Below are 17,080 nucleotides of genomic sequence, written 5' to 3'. Positions count from 1 at the left end.
GGGAGGGGGTGGATGGCGGGGGGCACTGAGCCCAGTGATTGGGCAGACAGGGAGGCAGGTGGGGGGTGGCACAGGGCCTGCAGGAAGAGGGAAGACACAAGGAGCCGGATGGAAAAGGGTGGGTGGGGGGCTGACTGTGCACCAGGGAAGCGTGGACTCGGGGCTCCTGCATTCTGGAGGCTGATGCCCATTTTGTGTCACGCTGTGGAGGGGCACTGGAGGTTGTAGCGGTGCTTAGTGTGTTTAGTGTTTCAGCGTGTGGAGCAGGAGAGTTTATGTTACAGTTGGGGGCATTTTATGTCACAGATGTGGTAGAAGAAACATGGAGCTTTGGTGGCTCAGTGGTAAGAAAGTGCGCTGCCAACGCAAACATGTGTGGTTCGAGTCCACCAGCTGCTCCACAGGAGAAACACTGGCCCTCTCCTCCTGTGTGGGTTCCTGCCTCTGAAAACCTGCTGGAGGGTCAGCAACGGCTCAGTTCTGAGTTGACAGTCTACAACAACCTAAAGGGACATTTTACGTGACAGATGTGCTATAGGGTGACATGTTTCAGGCTTGAAGGGGACATCTTTGTTATGGTGGAGGGGACCATGCCTGTGTCAGCTGTGGGGAGGGGACATTCTATGCTATAGCCATGGTGGATGGGAACGTCGTGACAGTTGGGTGGAGGGGAACATGTTGTGACAGCTGCAGTGGGGGGAGGGGAACACGTTGTGACAGCTGGGGGAGGGGAACACGTCCTGACAGCTGGGGGAGGGGACAGCGTGGACCAGGGAAGGTGGGTCCTGTCGGGGACACCCATGGCCGTGGCCGTGGTCTCCAGTCGGGCACATGCCTGGATCTTCTTCCCGTAGAGACGCTCACGCAGCTCATTGATCCTCTTGTCCATCATGGCCACCTCCATGTTACGTTTGTTGAGAAGCTCTTTCTGCTGCTGGAGTTTTGAGTTCTGTTCCTGGTTAAGCTGGTTACGGATCTACAAAGCAGAGTGTGATTTTGATGGTCAGCTTTAATCTTACAGCCAAATCCTTACTCCCGGGGGAAAGACAAGGACACAGAGCATTAGCTTCTCCAGCGTGTTTACACCCATCACTGCCTTGGGCCTAAGATCTTCCGGGAACAGCCTAGATGAATCCAAACCCCATTTCTTACAGAACAGACAAGTTCAAACCCCTGTAGCATGAGGGACAGCGGGAGCTGAGCACGTGACCTGCACACATGCCCAGGGTCTCGGTGAGGATGGGTTACAGCCACTCATGCTGACCCCGCCTCCCTGGCACCAAGGCAAAGCTGGAGAGTGCTCTGCCTTCTACAGGTCAGTGTCATCCCCATGTGCAAGGAGGGGCCTCGACCCAGGGCCTCCAGGACCTTCCAGAGCTGCTCACAAGCACATGAACAGACACCCCTGCAGTGGGACTGTCAGTGAAAGTATAAAGAAACCCTACGTTCCCAGGCTTTATTCTTTCCCATTTATGTACAAGAACTTTTCTACAGGATGCCCTATAGAAAAAAACCCACAACTCTCTTTTTTAAGACAATATTTTCCTATTAGTATTAAACCAAGCTACTCCTTGGAGGCAAGGATTCTGGGGCTTCGTCTGACATACTTTGGACATGTTGCCAGGAGGGACGGGTCCTTGGAGAGGGACATCATGCTTGGGAGGGTGGAGGGACGACGCAGGAGGGGAAGACCCTCTATGAGATGGATTGATTCGAATGGGTGTGTCAGAGGCAGTGCGGTTGGCACAGGATAGAGCAGGGTTTAGGGCTGTTGTGCATAGGGTCGCTATGAGTCGCAAACGACTCGACGGCACATAACAACAACAACAACAACAACAACGTTGTTGTTGTTGATTGCCTTCGAGTCAAGCACAACTCATGGCAACCCTATGAACAAAAGGCCTGAAGCCCTTCTGTAACTACTGACATTTCTCAAAGGTCTTACAGAGGCACGCTGTTTAGGAAGTGAATGCCACTCCTGCTTCAAATACATGAGTAATAGGATTTCAAAATCCATCTCTGTAATTCTTGACTTGAAAGACCATTCTTAGGAGGACACCTGTGATTGATGGTCATATCTAAGGGAAATCATGGGATTCTGAACTAGAAACCTATCTTGCCAAAACACTGTTTACACAGAAGCCTCAAGTCCGCGAAGCTCGACTATTAGCTCATCATAAGCTCCTGGTTTTTAGCATCAGGAGTCAGTCACCAGGAATGCACACTGTATGCCCTCTTCTGCAAGCGCTGAGGACAGGCAACTGCACACAGGCAGAGGAGGCATTGGGAAGAACCTGGGGTGTGCACACACAGGAAGGGGAACGTCTGACGGTGATGAAATGATCTCAGTGTGTGTGTGGTGGTAGATGTTCAACGCTGAGGATGTATTAGATCTGTTAAACTGCACCCTCTAAATGGGTGAATCGTGTGGTGCATGAATAATATTTCAATTAGCTGTTACAAATTCTTCTGTATGAGTACATTTTGTGACTACTACCAGGCGAGAATCTGACTTTGTTCTAATCCCTGAGGTTTCCTGTCTGCACCGAGGGAGAAGCCTGAGCGAGGCAGTAGAGGCAGCACCGTGTCACGTGGTGGGGTGCGGGGCATGGGGCGCACGGGGTGCGCAGTGCACGGCGTTACCTGCAGCTCCTGGTACAGTCTCTTGAGCTCCGCAGCTGCCGAGCCGGTCAGCTTGCCGTTGTAGGACTGGAATCCGTGCAGTTTTCCTTTCTTTAAGTCTTCCAACTGCTGGCTAAGCTGATCAACTCTGAGGATGGCGGTTTGTACTTCCTGTTTCTTTTCCTGGAACATGGCACTAAACCTTTCTATTTCAGCAGCTACAGTTCCCCACAAAAAAGAAAGGACAGAACACTTATTCCAGCAGCGTAACAAAGACAAAGATAAAATCTCTGGAGGGGGGGAGGTGAGAATGACAGGAGGGATGGATGTAAAAAATTCCCACTATACTGACGTTCTACCCTCTTTAATAAACTGAACTCTGGCACCATCTAAAACCTCTGAAAAACCATGCTGTGCATAGTCCAAAACAGTTCCCACAACAAGCACTTACAACTGCACTGGCTCTTGAATGCCTATACTTAGGGCAGTTGGTCCCAAAGCTAGGTGGTTCAGCCAGCCTAGGATCTGATGCACCGAGACCACGGGCTCTGTGACACTGTGACAGCAGGGCCACAGTGACAAGGAGCCGGCACACAGTAAGCCTGACACAGCTCACCTGCATAGTCAGCTCACAAACTGTCTGCACAGGAAGAAAGCAAGCATCTTGTCCATGGAGAGAACTCAAGGCACGCGAGGAGAACAGCCCCGCAGAGCAGGATGAGTGTACCTGACCCGGGGGCTCATCTGGAGGCCTTCCTCCTGCCCAAGACCTCTCAACAGCACTCAACCTACAAGCTGTCCTGTCTGAGCAGGTGACACAGAGCATGGTCTCCACAGTGACATGTGCACTGTTCCCTCCCCCCATCAATGCAGGTGACACAGCGCGCTCTCCCTACAGTGACACACAGAGCAGCAACGCCCTCGTTAGGAGGTGAGCCTGGAGCAGACGTGTGCAGCACGTACACAGGTTGCCGTTCATGATCTTGCTGTAGTCCACCTGGCCTCTCGTGGCCCGGATTTTCTTCAACTTGTTCTCCTGCAATTCCACACGTTCCTTCAGTTTCTGCAGCTTCTCGTTCTCGGAGACAGACTGCTGCTGCCGGCGCTCCTGCTGCTTCAGGAAGTGCAGCCTCTGCTCCTGACGGGGGGCAGGGAGAGAGGGGACGCTGAGCCGGCACCCCCAGGCGGGCGGCCCTGCTCCTCGCACGCACGCTGCTGCAGTGACCGGGCTCACTGTGTGACGTGGTGGAAAACAAATGGATCTGACTCTGCCCACAGGACTCGAGCCCACGAACTCTGAAGAACCTCACACTTGGAAAAGTAGCTGGTTAACCAGAAAGGTCACTGCCATGTACCGCTGACTGGGGACGACTCCCAGCTGACCCTCCAGGGCTTTTCAGGGCAGGGAGTCACATGGAGGAGATCACCGGCAGGTGGGCTGGAACTGTGCACATGGGCATTGGCAGCCCAGCTCCTCCCCACCACCGCTCCACTCCCTGGAGGAGGACTGACCTGACGGTGAGCGGAATGACAGTGAGCAGACGGACTGATGGAGAGCGAACGAGCAGACAGAGCAGGCTCCTGACCGAGAGGGGCCGTGGGCCAGCACTGGGCGCTGACAGCACCGTGCAGCCCAAGGAGTCCTCAGTTCACTGAGCAGCTCAGGGAGGGAGGGCCGGCCCCGAGACCCTTCTCCCCTCACTCACTGGGGCTTCCCTGCTGGGCCCAGTGCCTGAGCAGAAGAGGCCTGGTCCTGCAGTCCTTCTCCCCAGCTCATGGGCCCAGGGCCTGGGGGAGGCCATGCAGCTCGGCTTCCTGCTGGACACTGTAGACTTCCTGCTGCTACAATACCCCCTCCACCTCCCCCAGGTCCATGATCTCTCTTCTCCAAGGAAAGGACTCGGAGCAGCTTTGTGGGAAAAGGTTAGACGCTCAGGGAGAAGACAGACTCCCGGCAGCCTCCTGACACGAAGAACCAGGGAAGAACCTGCTCTCTTCAGTATTAACTTCTTTACAAAGCAATGTCTTGTTTTGCAGTAAAATAACAACAGGCTAACCCTAAAACAGAAAACTACACGCACGTCTCTTCAACAGGTCTCTCCTCTCTGACCGTGCAAGCCTCTCTAGGGGTAAGAGTCAACACGATGTACCCACGGCCCTGCGTGTCACAGAGAGGGCATCTCCACAAGGAGAAGTGGGCGTGCGGCCACAGAGGCATTCCAAACTCCACGCTAGAAACATCCCAAACATGGAGGACTTGGCGCTAAACTTGTGAATGACTGGGGAAAAAACCTAAGAAGTTGTCTTCTAACAGCAATATTCTTAGATTAACATTCGGATAATAAAAATGAAATATAAGACCAGTATAAAAAGCCAAGGAATGGTGACCCAGGAGGCGGGAGAGGGGAGCGAAGAGAATAAACCGCTCAGCTGGCCGAAGGGAAAGGTAATATAACTGAGGTGTTAGACACTGAAGCGAATTACATGATCCATTATAATCAGGGTTATTACACAACATTTCTATGAATGATTGTATGAAAACCCAGTATGATTTAAACATTCACTCAAGTAAAAATACAGAATTAGAAAATGTCACAATTTAGATATTATCTACATTTCACCTTGGAAACCTTATTAATGAATGAAACACTGTCCAATTAACTTTCGGGTCTTGTTCTTATAAAGGCAATCAACTTTGTCCTTTTAAAACCTTGTGTGACTGACTGCAGAGTGGAGTGAAGACGGACAGGCACCTGGTGAACGATGACAATGCACAGTGGTTGCTGGGGTCATCCCTCTGAAGAAGGCAGATGCTCTGAAGGCCAATCCTGAGCCTTTAAACCACGCACAGCAAGCATCCTGCCAGCAGGCCTGGTGACGGTCGTCGGCAGGGGACTAAACCCCAGTGGGAACTAAACCGCAGTGGAGAGAAGTCAAAGGCAGAGGCCTGGTGCACCTCGAGCCTCTACCGGCTCCCGACAGAGCAGAGCAAGGGGGATCCTCATGGCATCTGTTCTCGGGCCCCGTACCAGCTCTCTCACCGTGGAGGTGGGCTTAACGCTGGTACACGACCACAGACCACACAGCTGAGGGTATCGCAGAGAGAAAGGGAGAGCTGCTTTCTCTGCAAATTCTTATTTACAGACTCAATCAGGTCAGCCATTGCTGCTGTGTGTGTGTACACGTATGTGACGCCAGGCGTATGTAAGTGTGTGTACACATGTGCTGAGGTTTAAGAGGCTGAGCATGCTTCACTGGTACAGACGTGGGGAGAAGGGAGACACGTGTGTCACCTCCGGGCATTGTCCTGTGAGCCAGGACTGCTCAGTTCCATGCACAGGCGAGCGGACAATGTAAGTGCTGACCAGTGCTTACCATCTCTGTGTTCACAACTGACCTTGGCAACCAACATTTGCTGCTGATTTTCAATCTGCTGCTGTTGTCTCGCTGCCATGTCTTGGAGCTCCGAGAGGGTGAGTTCAACACGTGAGTTCCCCATCTACAGAGAACAAGGGCGTGAATTGTACGCTTGTCTGCAGCCAATCCTATCAAGACTCAGAACACACACTGAGGACGTTAAACAAGGAGAACACAGATTTGTCTGGCTTCTCTCAAGACTTTTTCCTGGCTGTAGCCTGCTTCATACGGTAGTGGAGGTGCTGGGCTGGGCTCCACGCTGACCCTTTGCGGAGTGTTCAGAGGCTGTAAATCATTGCTTGTCTTTCTCCCATGGAACAGACAGTGGATCCGAACGGCCTGCGTTTGGGCCCGCAGTGCAACCCTAACCACTGAAGCACAGACGTCAGATACTGCATTTACAAGGAAAGTCAGCTTTACGGCAAACTTGGTGAATGTGCATTACACAGGTACTTGTGCTTGACTAGCTATGCGATTTGAGGAGACAGCACTGTCAAACATTTAAGGACACACAACCTAAAAGGCAAACGTATACGTGACACTTAACAAGTGCCATCTCGCTGTCACTTGGTCTTAGTAAGCTGAGCACAGCCCCGAGTCTTATGACACAAACCTCTTGTTAAGGATACATGGCTACGTGGACCCCTGGCCCACCACCTGCTGAGGGATTGTACTGAGGTCACATCCAGACAAAGGACATGCACAGGAATGTTAAAGCCGCTTTGTTAACGACAATATACGCATCAATAACGAGCCCTTCTACCACGCCTGTCACACGGCCACTGAGCTAAACTCTGTGTACAGGACCCTTTCCAAGGACCCTCTGTGGGAGGTAGTATTTCATCCCAATTTCCCCTTGGTCACACGGCCTGCCTGTGGCAGGGCTGGGTGACGGGGCCACATCCCATCCACGAGACAGAACACGGTATTTATGAGCATGGGCAGTGGCAGGTGGGGCAGCAGCAGGTGGGACAGCAGCAGGCGGGGTACCAGTAGGTGGGGTTCCAGCAGGTGGGGCAGCAGCAGGCGGGGTACCAGGAGGCAGGGCACTAGCAGATGCAGGTGAAGCAACAGCTCCCAGAGCCACTCTCGACCAAACAATGTGTTTCCTGCAAACCTGCGCGCTCTCCTGCCTGCGAGCCACACGGCCCCTTCGCAAGCTCCCTCAGATCCGCTGCTGCCACCCTTACATCCTGTGCAGCTTTTCTGGAAACCATTTTCTTTTATTCTTGTTGGCAACACACACTAACCCCACTTCAACAGTGTCCACGTTTCCTTTGGCAACACCGACGGCATTTTCCCACCGTGCTCCTTTAGGGAGCGGCCACGCTCCCTGCCCCACCCCGTTCACAGACATTCACAGACACTCATAGCTCCTTATATTCCCTAACAGAACTAACTGCCAGATGCCAGGGTGGGTTCAGAAGAGGCCAGAACACTAGCGATATCACAGCTAATGTCCGATGGATCTCGGCTGGAAGCAGAGAGTACCAGGGGAATGTCTGTCTGCAGTTCACTAACTATGCAAAGGTATTTGACTGTGTGGATCACAGCAAACTGGCTAACTCTAATACTGGGAATCCCAGAACACCTAACTGTGCTTATGCAAAACCTATACTTGGACCAGGAGGGGGAGGATTGAACAGCAAGGAAACATTGCAAGGTTTAAAATCTGGAAGGGTGTGCACCAGGGATGTGTCCTATCTCCATATCTTTTCAATTTATATGCAGAAGAGACCGTCTGGGAGTCTGGGCTCTATGAGGAGAAATGTGGCATCAGGATTGGAGGAAGACTCATTAGCAACCTATATTATGTAGATGACACAACCCTGCTTGCTGATACTGAGGAGGCCCTGAAGCACTTGCTGCAGAAGGTCAAGGACTGCAGTCTTCAATATGGATTGAAGCTCAATATCAAGAAAACAAAGGTTTTCATCACTGGGCCGACAGGCAGCATCATCAGAATAGACAATGAAGAGACTGAGATTGTTAACAGCTTTAGTTTGCTTGGCTCCACAATCAACACTTGGTACCGGCAGTAAGGCAATCAAAAGACGAATTCCATTGGGAAAGTCTGCTGCTAGGGACACCTCCAGTGTACTGAAGAGTAACAACATCAGTCTGTAGACTAAGGCCATGGTCTTTGCAATGACTTGCTAAAGGTCAGAGAGCTGGACAATGACTAGGGATGGTAGAAGGAGAGTTGATGACTTTGAGCTGTGGTGCTGGAGAAGAGTATGGAATATATTATGGCCTTCTAGGAGAGCAAACAGGTTCGTCCCAGGAAGGGTGAGACCAGGCTGCCCTTAGAGGCAAGGACTCTGAAGCTTCGTCTGACATATTTTGGACATGTTGCAAGGAGAGATCAGTCCTTGGAGAGGGATGTCATGCTTGGGAGGATGGAGGGACAGCACAGGAGAAGAAGACCCTTGATGAGATGGATTGACTCAGTGGCTGGGGTAATGGGAGTAGGTGTGTCAGAAACAATAAGGTTGGCTCAGGATAGAACAGGGTTCAGAGCTGTTGTACATAGGGTCGCTATGCGTCACAGGAGACTTGATAGCACATAACAACAACAAAAGATGTGTAAAATCAAACCCCCTCTTTCCTAGCAGACATGGCCTCTCTATAAACGTCCTACTTGTCACAGATACTTCGCAGGAGGGGCCGCTCCCTGGAGAAGGACGCCATGCTGGGTAGGCTGCATGGCTACAGTGGCTGCAAGAACAGGCTCAAAGCTAGCTGGCCTAAGGATGGTGTGGTGCTGAACATGGGGTCACTGACAGGACGCACTGCCCAACAATGCCTGTCCAAGCGCCTGCTCCGCGTCTCGGTTCCTATCTTGTCTCCCCAAGCTGGGGTCAAGTGCCCTTGGGACCTCGCGGCTTCCTGTGCTTGTCTTTGACCCAGGACCGACATCTCCACCATTCTGCTCATCCCTCCCCCTATCTAGAACACCCTCTTCCATTTTCCTAATCTCCTCTTCCTTGAAGATCTGGCTGCAAAGCCGTCTGCTTCCTGAAGTTGCTGACTGGCCAAGGAAGCTCTCCCAGAGCTGTGCCAGTGCTCACACAGGGTCCCTGGCATCACCAGAGATGGAAGGACACACAGCTTTCCCAGCAATTCTGAATTCTAGAGATTCAATAGCTACCACGCTGTTGTGAGTCCGCCGTGCACGGAGCTGCCAGGCCGGGCTGGACTCACAGCTATCCTAGGCCACATAACCCCATTTTACAGATGAGGTCAGGGATGGTGGGGAGCTCCCCCTGGCCTCCCTGCCACATCTGAGTCCTCTCGTGTCTTCTCACAAGACGTTGGCCTGGCTCACGTCAGTGTTCACGGCCACAGCTGTGCCACTGTGCCACAGGAACCCCACCAGGCTCCCTGAGATTCACGCCTGTTTTGAATCATAGAAAAGTATTCTTTTAAACCAGAATGAGTGAAAGTTTATGCAGCATGTTGCTTTCTTCAACCAATCATTTACGCAAGTTTTGTTCCACTCTGTCAACTACAAGAGGCACAGTGTGTGATCTCCCCAGTTCCACAGCGCCCTGCCCTTTACCCCTGGCTCCACACCACCCTTCACCCCTGGCTACACACCAACCTTCACCCCTGGCTACACACCACCCTTCACCCCTGGCTCCACACCAACCTTCACCCCTGGCTACACACTGCCCTGCCCTTCACCCCTGGCTACACACCAACCTTCACCCCTGGCTACACACCACCCTTCACCCCTGGCTCCACACCGACCTTCAGCCCTGGCTCCACACCGCCCTGCCCTTCAGCCCTGGCTCCACACCGCCCTGCCCTTCAGCCCTCGTGTGGCAGTCACCATGCAGTCCGTCAGCGGGGGTCTTCCTCTGCTTCCCTGATGGTCCACCTTTCTAAGCATGATGTCCTTCTCTAAGGAACAGCCTCCTAGCAGATGCCCAAAGGATGTTCTCCGTCATCTCTGCAGCAGGGAGCGCTCTAATGAACAGTGTACGTATCACGTCACAGCTCGTTTCTTTAGGGCATGGTCCGAGCAGGAGAAGAGTCAGGCCCAATGGAACTTGGATTTCCACTTCTGCCGGCAACCCCAACCTCTCCCACAGTGCTCACTGTACACTCTCAGCAGCAGCGTGTGCAGGTTTTTTTTTCTCATCTCAATTTTTGTTTTATTTTCTGCACGAATTAGGTTTTTAATCAAGAAAGGGTATAATACAACTAAACAGTCCACCTAGAAGCATTTGCGGTGGACTTTGGAGGGGCCAGACTTGTCATACTCTTGCTTGTTGATGCAGATCTGCTGGAAAGTGGACGGGGAGGCCAGGATGGAGCCATGATTCACACAAGAGTATCTGTGCTCAGGGGGAACGATGATCATGGTCTTCATCGTGCTGGGGGCCAGTGCTGTGATCTCCTTCTGCATCCTGTCAGCGATGCCTGGGTCCGTGGTGGTCCCGCCAGATAGCACTGTGTTGGTGTAGAGGTCCTTGCGGATGTCAACATCACACTTCATGATGGAGTTGAAGGTAGTTCTGTGGATGCCTCAAGACTCCATGTCCAGGAAGAAGGGCTGGAAGAGTGCCTCGGGGCAGCGGAAACACTCACTGTCATGGTGATTGACTTGTCCATTGGGAAGCACATAGCTCTTGTCCAAGAAAGACAAGGAAGCCGCCGTGGCCATCTCCTGCTTAAAGTCCAGGGCAGTGTAATAGAGTTCCTCCTTGATGTCTCCTGCAATTTCCTGGTCATCCATAGTGTTGAAGCTATAACCTTGTTCGGAGAGAATATTCATGAGGTAGTCTGTCAGGTCCTGGCCAGCCCTGTTCTGATGCAGGATGGCCTGGGGGAGGGCGTACCCCTTATAGACAGGCACAGTGTGTGCGACCCCATCGACAGAATCCATCATGATGACAGTGGTGTGGCCAGAAGCATACAAGGGACTACATGGCCTGATGTCAACATGTATGCCAGGAGTGTTTAAAGCCTTGAACATGATCTGGGCCATCTTCATCTGGTTAGCCTTGGGGTTCAGAGTGGCCTCAGTCAGCAGCATGGGGTTCTCTGGAAGGGTCCCATGCCCTAATTATAGAAGGTGTGGTGCCAGATCTTCTCCATATCATCTCCACTGATGACGATGCCATGTTCAGTGGGGTACTGGAGGGTCAGGATGTCTTTCTTGCTCTGGGCTTCATTACCCACGTAGGAGTCCTTCTGGCTCATGCCTACTATCATACCATGGTGCAGAGGGTGGCCCACGATAGAGGGGGAGAGAGCCCCAGTGCAAAGCCAGTCTTGCACATGATTAAATGGTTGCTGACACAAGCACAGCGATGCCTTCATCTATGGTGAGCTCAGATGGTCTCAGCTGTCACCCTTTCAGGCTTTAATAGCTGATTTTCTAGAAGTTAATATGCATATATTCCTTCCATCTTTTTAAATTATTATTAAATTTTATTAGTTTTAATGAACATTTACAGAGATTTTGGGTTTTCATAGCGTGTGCCGTTTTAACCTCGCCATGCTCCCTCCAGCATGTGTCTACTCTCTTAATGAACTTCGCTTTGCTGTTGGCCATGGCCAGGCCATCAGCTCACGAGTGCCCTGGATGCTAATCTTTATGGGTTCCATTCGACTTTTTTACAACTTCCTGGGTTCCTGTTTCATACATTCCACATTAAAACAATCCATGGTGTCTGTGGCTGTGTCTCCTCACTCGTCTCAATGTCCTTCTACCTGAGGGCTCGACTCCGAGCACTATACCTAACAGTGTGCTCCTGTTGCCCCCAGGGCTTCCACGGCTGTTGTTTCAGACACGAAGGCCAGTCCTGCTTCCTAGTCTGTCTCAGCGCTATTGACTCCTGTCCACCACGGGTGACCCTACTGGTGTTAGAAATGCCGTGACACCCCTCCAGCACGGAAGGTCAGAGGCAGCGGAAGGCCTTCGACACGATGGACTGGGGCAGGGACGAGTAATGCCTGAGGGTGGCAGAGAGCCTGAGGAAGGCGCTGTGGGCAGGGCTGACACCTGTTTCTCATGGGCTTCTCTGCGTCCCAGTCCCTGAGTGACAGCTCTGTTCCTGCTGGGAGGTGGGATCGTGCTCTATCTCTCTAGTGACTCGGGAGGGCTAGTGGGTAAGGACCCGCGCTGCCAACCCAGCCCACCTGCCACCAGCCGCTGTCAGTCAGAAGAGGCACAGCTTCCCCTCGTGGGACTGCGGCCCCTGGGAGCCCATGGGAGGGGCAGGTAAGGGTCAGCTCTGACTCTGCAGCAGTTCTTCCCGTGGTCATCTGCCATCTGAATGGCTTGCTTACTTTGTGAGGTCTTTTCATATCCTCCGCCCAATCTGTAAACAGGCTGCCTTTTTCTTGTTGAGGTGCTGGAGTTTTCTATAAATTTTAATCCCTCATCAGACAGCAGTTGGCTGTTTCTATAGATCAAGGTGGTTGACTGTCAGCAGGACGGGTTTCGTCCCCCTCAGAGGAACGAGACAGGCTCCGTGCGCTGAAGAAGCTGAGTGCAGGTCGGGTGAGAGCTGTCGACTGCTCACATGTCCAAGCTGGTAAGAGGACTGCTGTGCCCCAGCCAGCGGTGAGGAGAGGAGGGGAGGAGGCGGCTAGCGAGACGGGGTGCCCACCACTTGGTAAGGCCTCTCTCTGCCTTTGAACTTTCTTGGGCACCATGACAAAGCAGGTGCATCTAAGTGGCTACATTTCGTCTTGTTTTGTTTTTTCTTACGATCATCCCACACTATGTGTCTTATAAGGTTAATCATCGCTAATCTATGCTCACTATCACTCCATCTTTTTCAGATTCCTACCGGATCTTTCCTAATTCCTTCATCCACTCTGTCCACCCACCAAACTCTGTGACTCCGTGATCCCCCCACCCCACCCAGGCAGCCTAGTAGCAAGAAGCTATGCTCCAATCTCAAAGGTACACAGTTCGAATCCACTAGCTGCTCCACAGGAGAAGGGTAGGCAATCTCCTCCCATGCAGTTAACAGCCTCTGAAAACCCGCTGGAGGGTCAGCTGTGGGTTGGTTCCAACTCTTTAGTACTCAACGACGACAAGACCCAAATCTGATAATTTTTGAGACGAATCTCATAAAAATTATTTCCTATGGAATAACAATGTTTTCATCCCAAAGAAACAGTTCTTTTCAAATTCCTACAGAGAAAGGACATAGTGTCAGGAAGTATCACTCCCGTATCTTGTAACTAACAAGCTGCCTTCTGAGTCTAAGTCCAGGTTCTTTAAGTGCTTTCTTTTCAAATGTTCCCTTTGCTGTAAGTTGCTCTCTGGGCTTCCCTGGTGGGGAACAGCAGTGGTGGTAGTAACCTCTAGTCCCCATGGGGGCTCCCCTCACCCTGTCCGGCTCATCGGTCCGTCTCCCTGGCAGTTGTAGGTTTGAGCTTTCAGTCTACTGACAATGGGGCCAATACCCCAGCTTCTCCTCGAGCCGGGGCCACCACCACATCCTCCACAGCGCTCTGCATCCCCTGTCTGTAATCGCTCTCTGCCACCAGGGAGCGGCGTGCCTCTTCAGAGACCTCGGCCGTCCTCTGGGAGCTGGGCCCTGAGTTCCACCCTCAGAAAGTTTACCAAGCTTTGTTCAGGTGCACTGATCTCCTCCCACTGTGCTGCTCTCTGGTCCACACACTGGTTTCCCTTTCCTTCTCTGCAGAGCTCCGTTAGTGCTGGGGCTAAAGGACCTGGCTGAGGGCGGGGGTTTAAACCAAGGGACAAAGATGATGCAGTCTCTCGTGTTAAAATGCACAGCCTTGCAGGTGCCACAGGCAGCTCTCCTCTGCCCTGCAGGGTCACAAGCTAGAAGGGACCTCACAGCAAGCAGGTCCACTTCCCTGTCCATGTACAGACGGGCCAAGGACCAGCCCAGTAAAGCAATGCGCCCAACGTTACATGCCTGGCTAGTGACAGAGACAGAAAAAGTAACCAGCTGATTCTCTAGTCTTATGGAAAACGTATTCTTAAAATTTCCAGGAAAAAAAATGACGCCATTTTCTTATCTTCTCATTCAACACACATCCACATTTCTTAAAAACATCCCGTCGACACTAACAATGACAATGACTTTAACGTCTATCCTCTCCTCTCATCCAAGTTCAGTCTCACTTCACGTCCACACACGGTGCTTCAGTCCTCGTGCTGTCAGGAAGACACTGACGTGCCACCGGCGTATCTTTCAAGCCTGACCAAAAGATCAAGCAGCAGCACTTACCACGCAAAGCAAGCCTGGCCACGCAAGCCTTGAGTCTGGGGGCTGAGCTTCCACGGCCACAGGGAGGCCGGCCCCAGGAGATGCAAGGGGCACCCCGTCCAGAGGCAGAAGGCCTGTGCGGACAGCAGGGCACAGCCACGGGACGGACTGGTGTGGTCACCAGAATGACTGTGCCTTTCTAACACCATAAAGTGCCTCCGAATGACGTAGCACAAATGACACTATCTGGACCTAAAGGAGGTGTTTTATAATAAACGAGAACTTGAACTCACAGATACAAGCAAAACACAACTCCCAAGGTGCGCCCTGAGGAGCCCACTCACCCCATTCTCGGCTCGCTTCTCTCCGGCGCCATCGGTCACACTCCGCTGTGCTCTCTGCTCGTGAAGCTGACGGCCACCTGAAGAAACCACAACACCTCTTAGAGGACAGTCAGAGACCACGGGGCCCATGTTCACAGCAGGGGCTGCGAGTGCAGCATGGGACACGGCTGAGTGTGCGAGCTGGCCGGCTGAGGCAGGACCAGCCAGCTTCCGGAAGCTCTTTACGCCAAACTTTTCTTTTTACATCCATTTCAGAATATTAAAACTGACACACCTAAAGGCTTCCATGCTTCCAAAGACACTAAAAGAGAATTTACTCTCCAAAAACAAAAACAAAAACCCCAGAAGGACTGAGGTGAGACCCACATCACAGTGGCAGTTTTCAGAATTCCACTGAGCTCTGTAAAAGTTAAATATCTAAAGGAACATATTTTAGTCTTTTTATGTTTGAAACGGAACTATATGTAATACAGAAACAGAGAGAGTACCTGACAGGGGAAATGAATTTTAAGTCTTCACAAAGGAGGATTCTTGGGATGACAGAGGGATGACAGGGAAAATTACTCAACTCTGCCCTGACCAAAGAGGAGCTGAGCTGGGATGTGATGAAACCGTCAGACAACACAGAATGGTCATTTCATAACATCTAGAGTTTTCCACTAAGAATGACAGACGCAAGGCCATCTCGACGGCCAGTCCCCAGGGGTCCGACAGCAGGATGTGGGCATCTTCTACTTGCACTGGACCAAGCTAAAGCAGAGACTCTGAGTAGAGAATTTAATATGCAGAATTCGTTTTATTTTTATTAGAAGCTGATCTAGTTCCACCTGTCACCCAACAATGAGGAGCTTTTCCCATAAAAAAACCGCAAGTGGAAACGGTGGAACTTTAACAAAACGTGGCTTCGCGCCAGCCCACAGCCTCTCTCAGGGCACCTGCAGTTCTGCTCATCGTGAACAGGCAGAAGTCAAGTGAGTAGAGGGGTGCGGGGAAGGTAGCACAGAGGACGGCCAGCAGGGCACCCCCTCCACACGGGGCTCTTTCCAAACAAGTGGTCATCTGTGTGCCGCAGCCAGTGGTGCAGGCGCTCACAGGGCCCTGGCCCCGCTGTGCCGCCAAGACACTACGTGAGGTCTGAGGTGGGCAGTCCTGGGGGGTGGGGGGCACACAAAATCTTTTCTTTTGTGACCAGGACAGATTTACACAAAGGTGTAAGAAACAAAGGAGAGACTAGAGCACCTTCATCCAGTGTCCTCGGTCATGACGTCACAGCCAGGTCACAGACACAGGTCAGTCAGAACGAATGTTCCACCCACGAGGATCAGGCACACTGCCCACAACCACACTTCCCCATCCGCATGTCCTCTGTGAGCCCCGGCAACTGCTAATCTGCTGTTTCTGCACCTTTGCCAATTTGAGAACGTTATTCAAACAGAGCCAGACAGTACGTGACCTTTGGGGACTGGCTTTCTCCACCAGGCCTGGAAACTCACCCAGGACATGTGTTCTATTACCAGTCTGTTCTTTCTTATTGCTAATAAGATAATCCATAATAATCCATAGCATGGATGCAAAGGTTAACCACCCCCACTGAAGGACATCTAACTTTTGCCAGTTTGTTTTGTTGTTGTTGTATAATATATAGTCAGAACTGAGCCATAGCTGGCCCTCCAGCGGGTTTTCAGAGGCAGTTAATGACACGGGAAAAACTGCCCATACCCCCGCAGAGCAGCTGGTGGCCTTGAACTGTGTGCCTTTGGGATTGCAGGAGAGTTTCTTGCCACGAGACCACCAGAGTTGCCAATTTAGGGAAATTATAAATAAAGCTCTACCTGTTTTATATGAATGAGCGAAGCCTTAGCTTCTGTGGGCTCAATTCCCAGAAGTACAACTCCTGTCGTTGGGGTCTATTGAGTTGACGAGGACTCAACAACCCCATGAACAATAAATCAAACTCTTGCCCCCATTTCAGCCCATCTGCACGACCTCGACCACGCTCACGCCCCCTGCTGCAATCACTGTCAATCCATCTCATGGAGGTCTTTTTCTTCTGCTGATCTATTTTCCCCAGCAGGATGTCTTTTTCCAAGGACTGGCCCCTCCTGACATCAAGTCCAAAGTCTGTGAGACAAAGTCTCGCCACCCTCGCCTCTGGGGAGCACTCTGGCTACTCCTGCCACAGCCAGGTTTGTTCTTCTGGCAGTCCACGTGAGAGTCAACACTCATCACTAACACAATTCACAGTCAAAGGCATCAACTCTCCAGCCCTCCTCAGTCACTGTCCAACTTTAACACTCATATGAAGCAAATAAAAACATCACAGCTTGGGCTGGCACACCTTAGTTTTGAAGCCAGCATCCTTGCTCAAAAACACAAAGCAACAATCAGTTGAAAGGAAAAATGGATGATGTGAATGAGACCAGAAGAAGTAGATAAATAAATAAACCTACCAATCCATTAGTTGGGCCCAACTCCAAGGCACCAAGT

At 51.7% G+C, this 17,080-nt stretch overlaps 1 protein-coding gene across 1 annotated transcript in view; it reads right to left on the bottom strand.

Moving 5' to 3' along the window:
• The window catches only part of PPP1R13B (protein phosphatase 1, regulatory subunit 13B), a 51,953-nt gene that overhangs the window by 9,756 nt on the left and 25,117 nt on the right, over positions 1 to 17,080 (bottom strand). Inside the window, exons 3-7 of the mRNA XM_006879046.1 lie at positions 14,594 to 14,670; positions 6,020 to 6,121; positions 3,586 to 3,760; positions 2,644 to 2,840; positions 836 to 976 (exon numbers count right to left, since the gene is read on the bottom strand). Of these exons, the coding sequence (XP_006879108.1) occupies positions 836 to 976; positions 2,644 to 2,840; positions 3,586 to 3,760; positions 6,020 to 6,121; positions 14,594 to 14,670 (692 nt within the window). The remainder of the gene's footprint in view (positions 1 to 835; positions 977 to 2,643; positions 2,841 to 3,585; positions 3,761 to 6,019; positions 6,122 to 14,593; positions 14,671 to 17,080) is intronic.

This window comes from Elephantulus edwardii, unplaced genomic scaffold (genome assembly GCF_000299155.1).
Source record: "Elephantulus edwardii isolate Elephantulus edwardi_28Jun2011 unplaced genomic scaffold, EleEdw1.0 scaffold00002, whole genome shotgun sequence".
Lineage (NCBI taxonomy): Eukaryota > Metazoa > Chordata > Mammalia > Macroscelidea > Macroscelididae > Elephantulus > Elephantulus edwardii.
The sequence above is the reverse complement of the archived record's forward strand: the minus strand, read 5'-3'. Positions and strand labels throughout refer to the sequence as shown.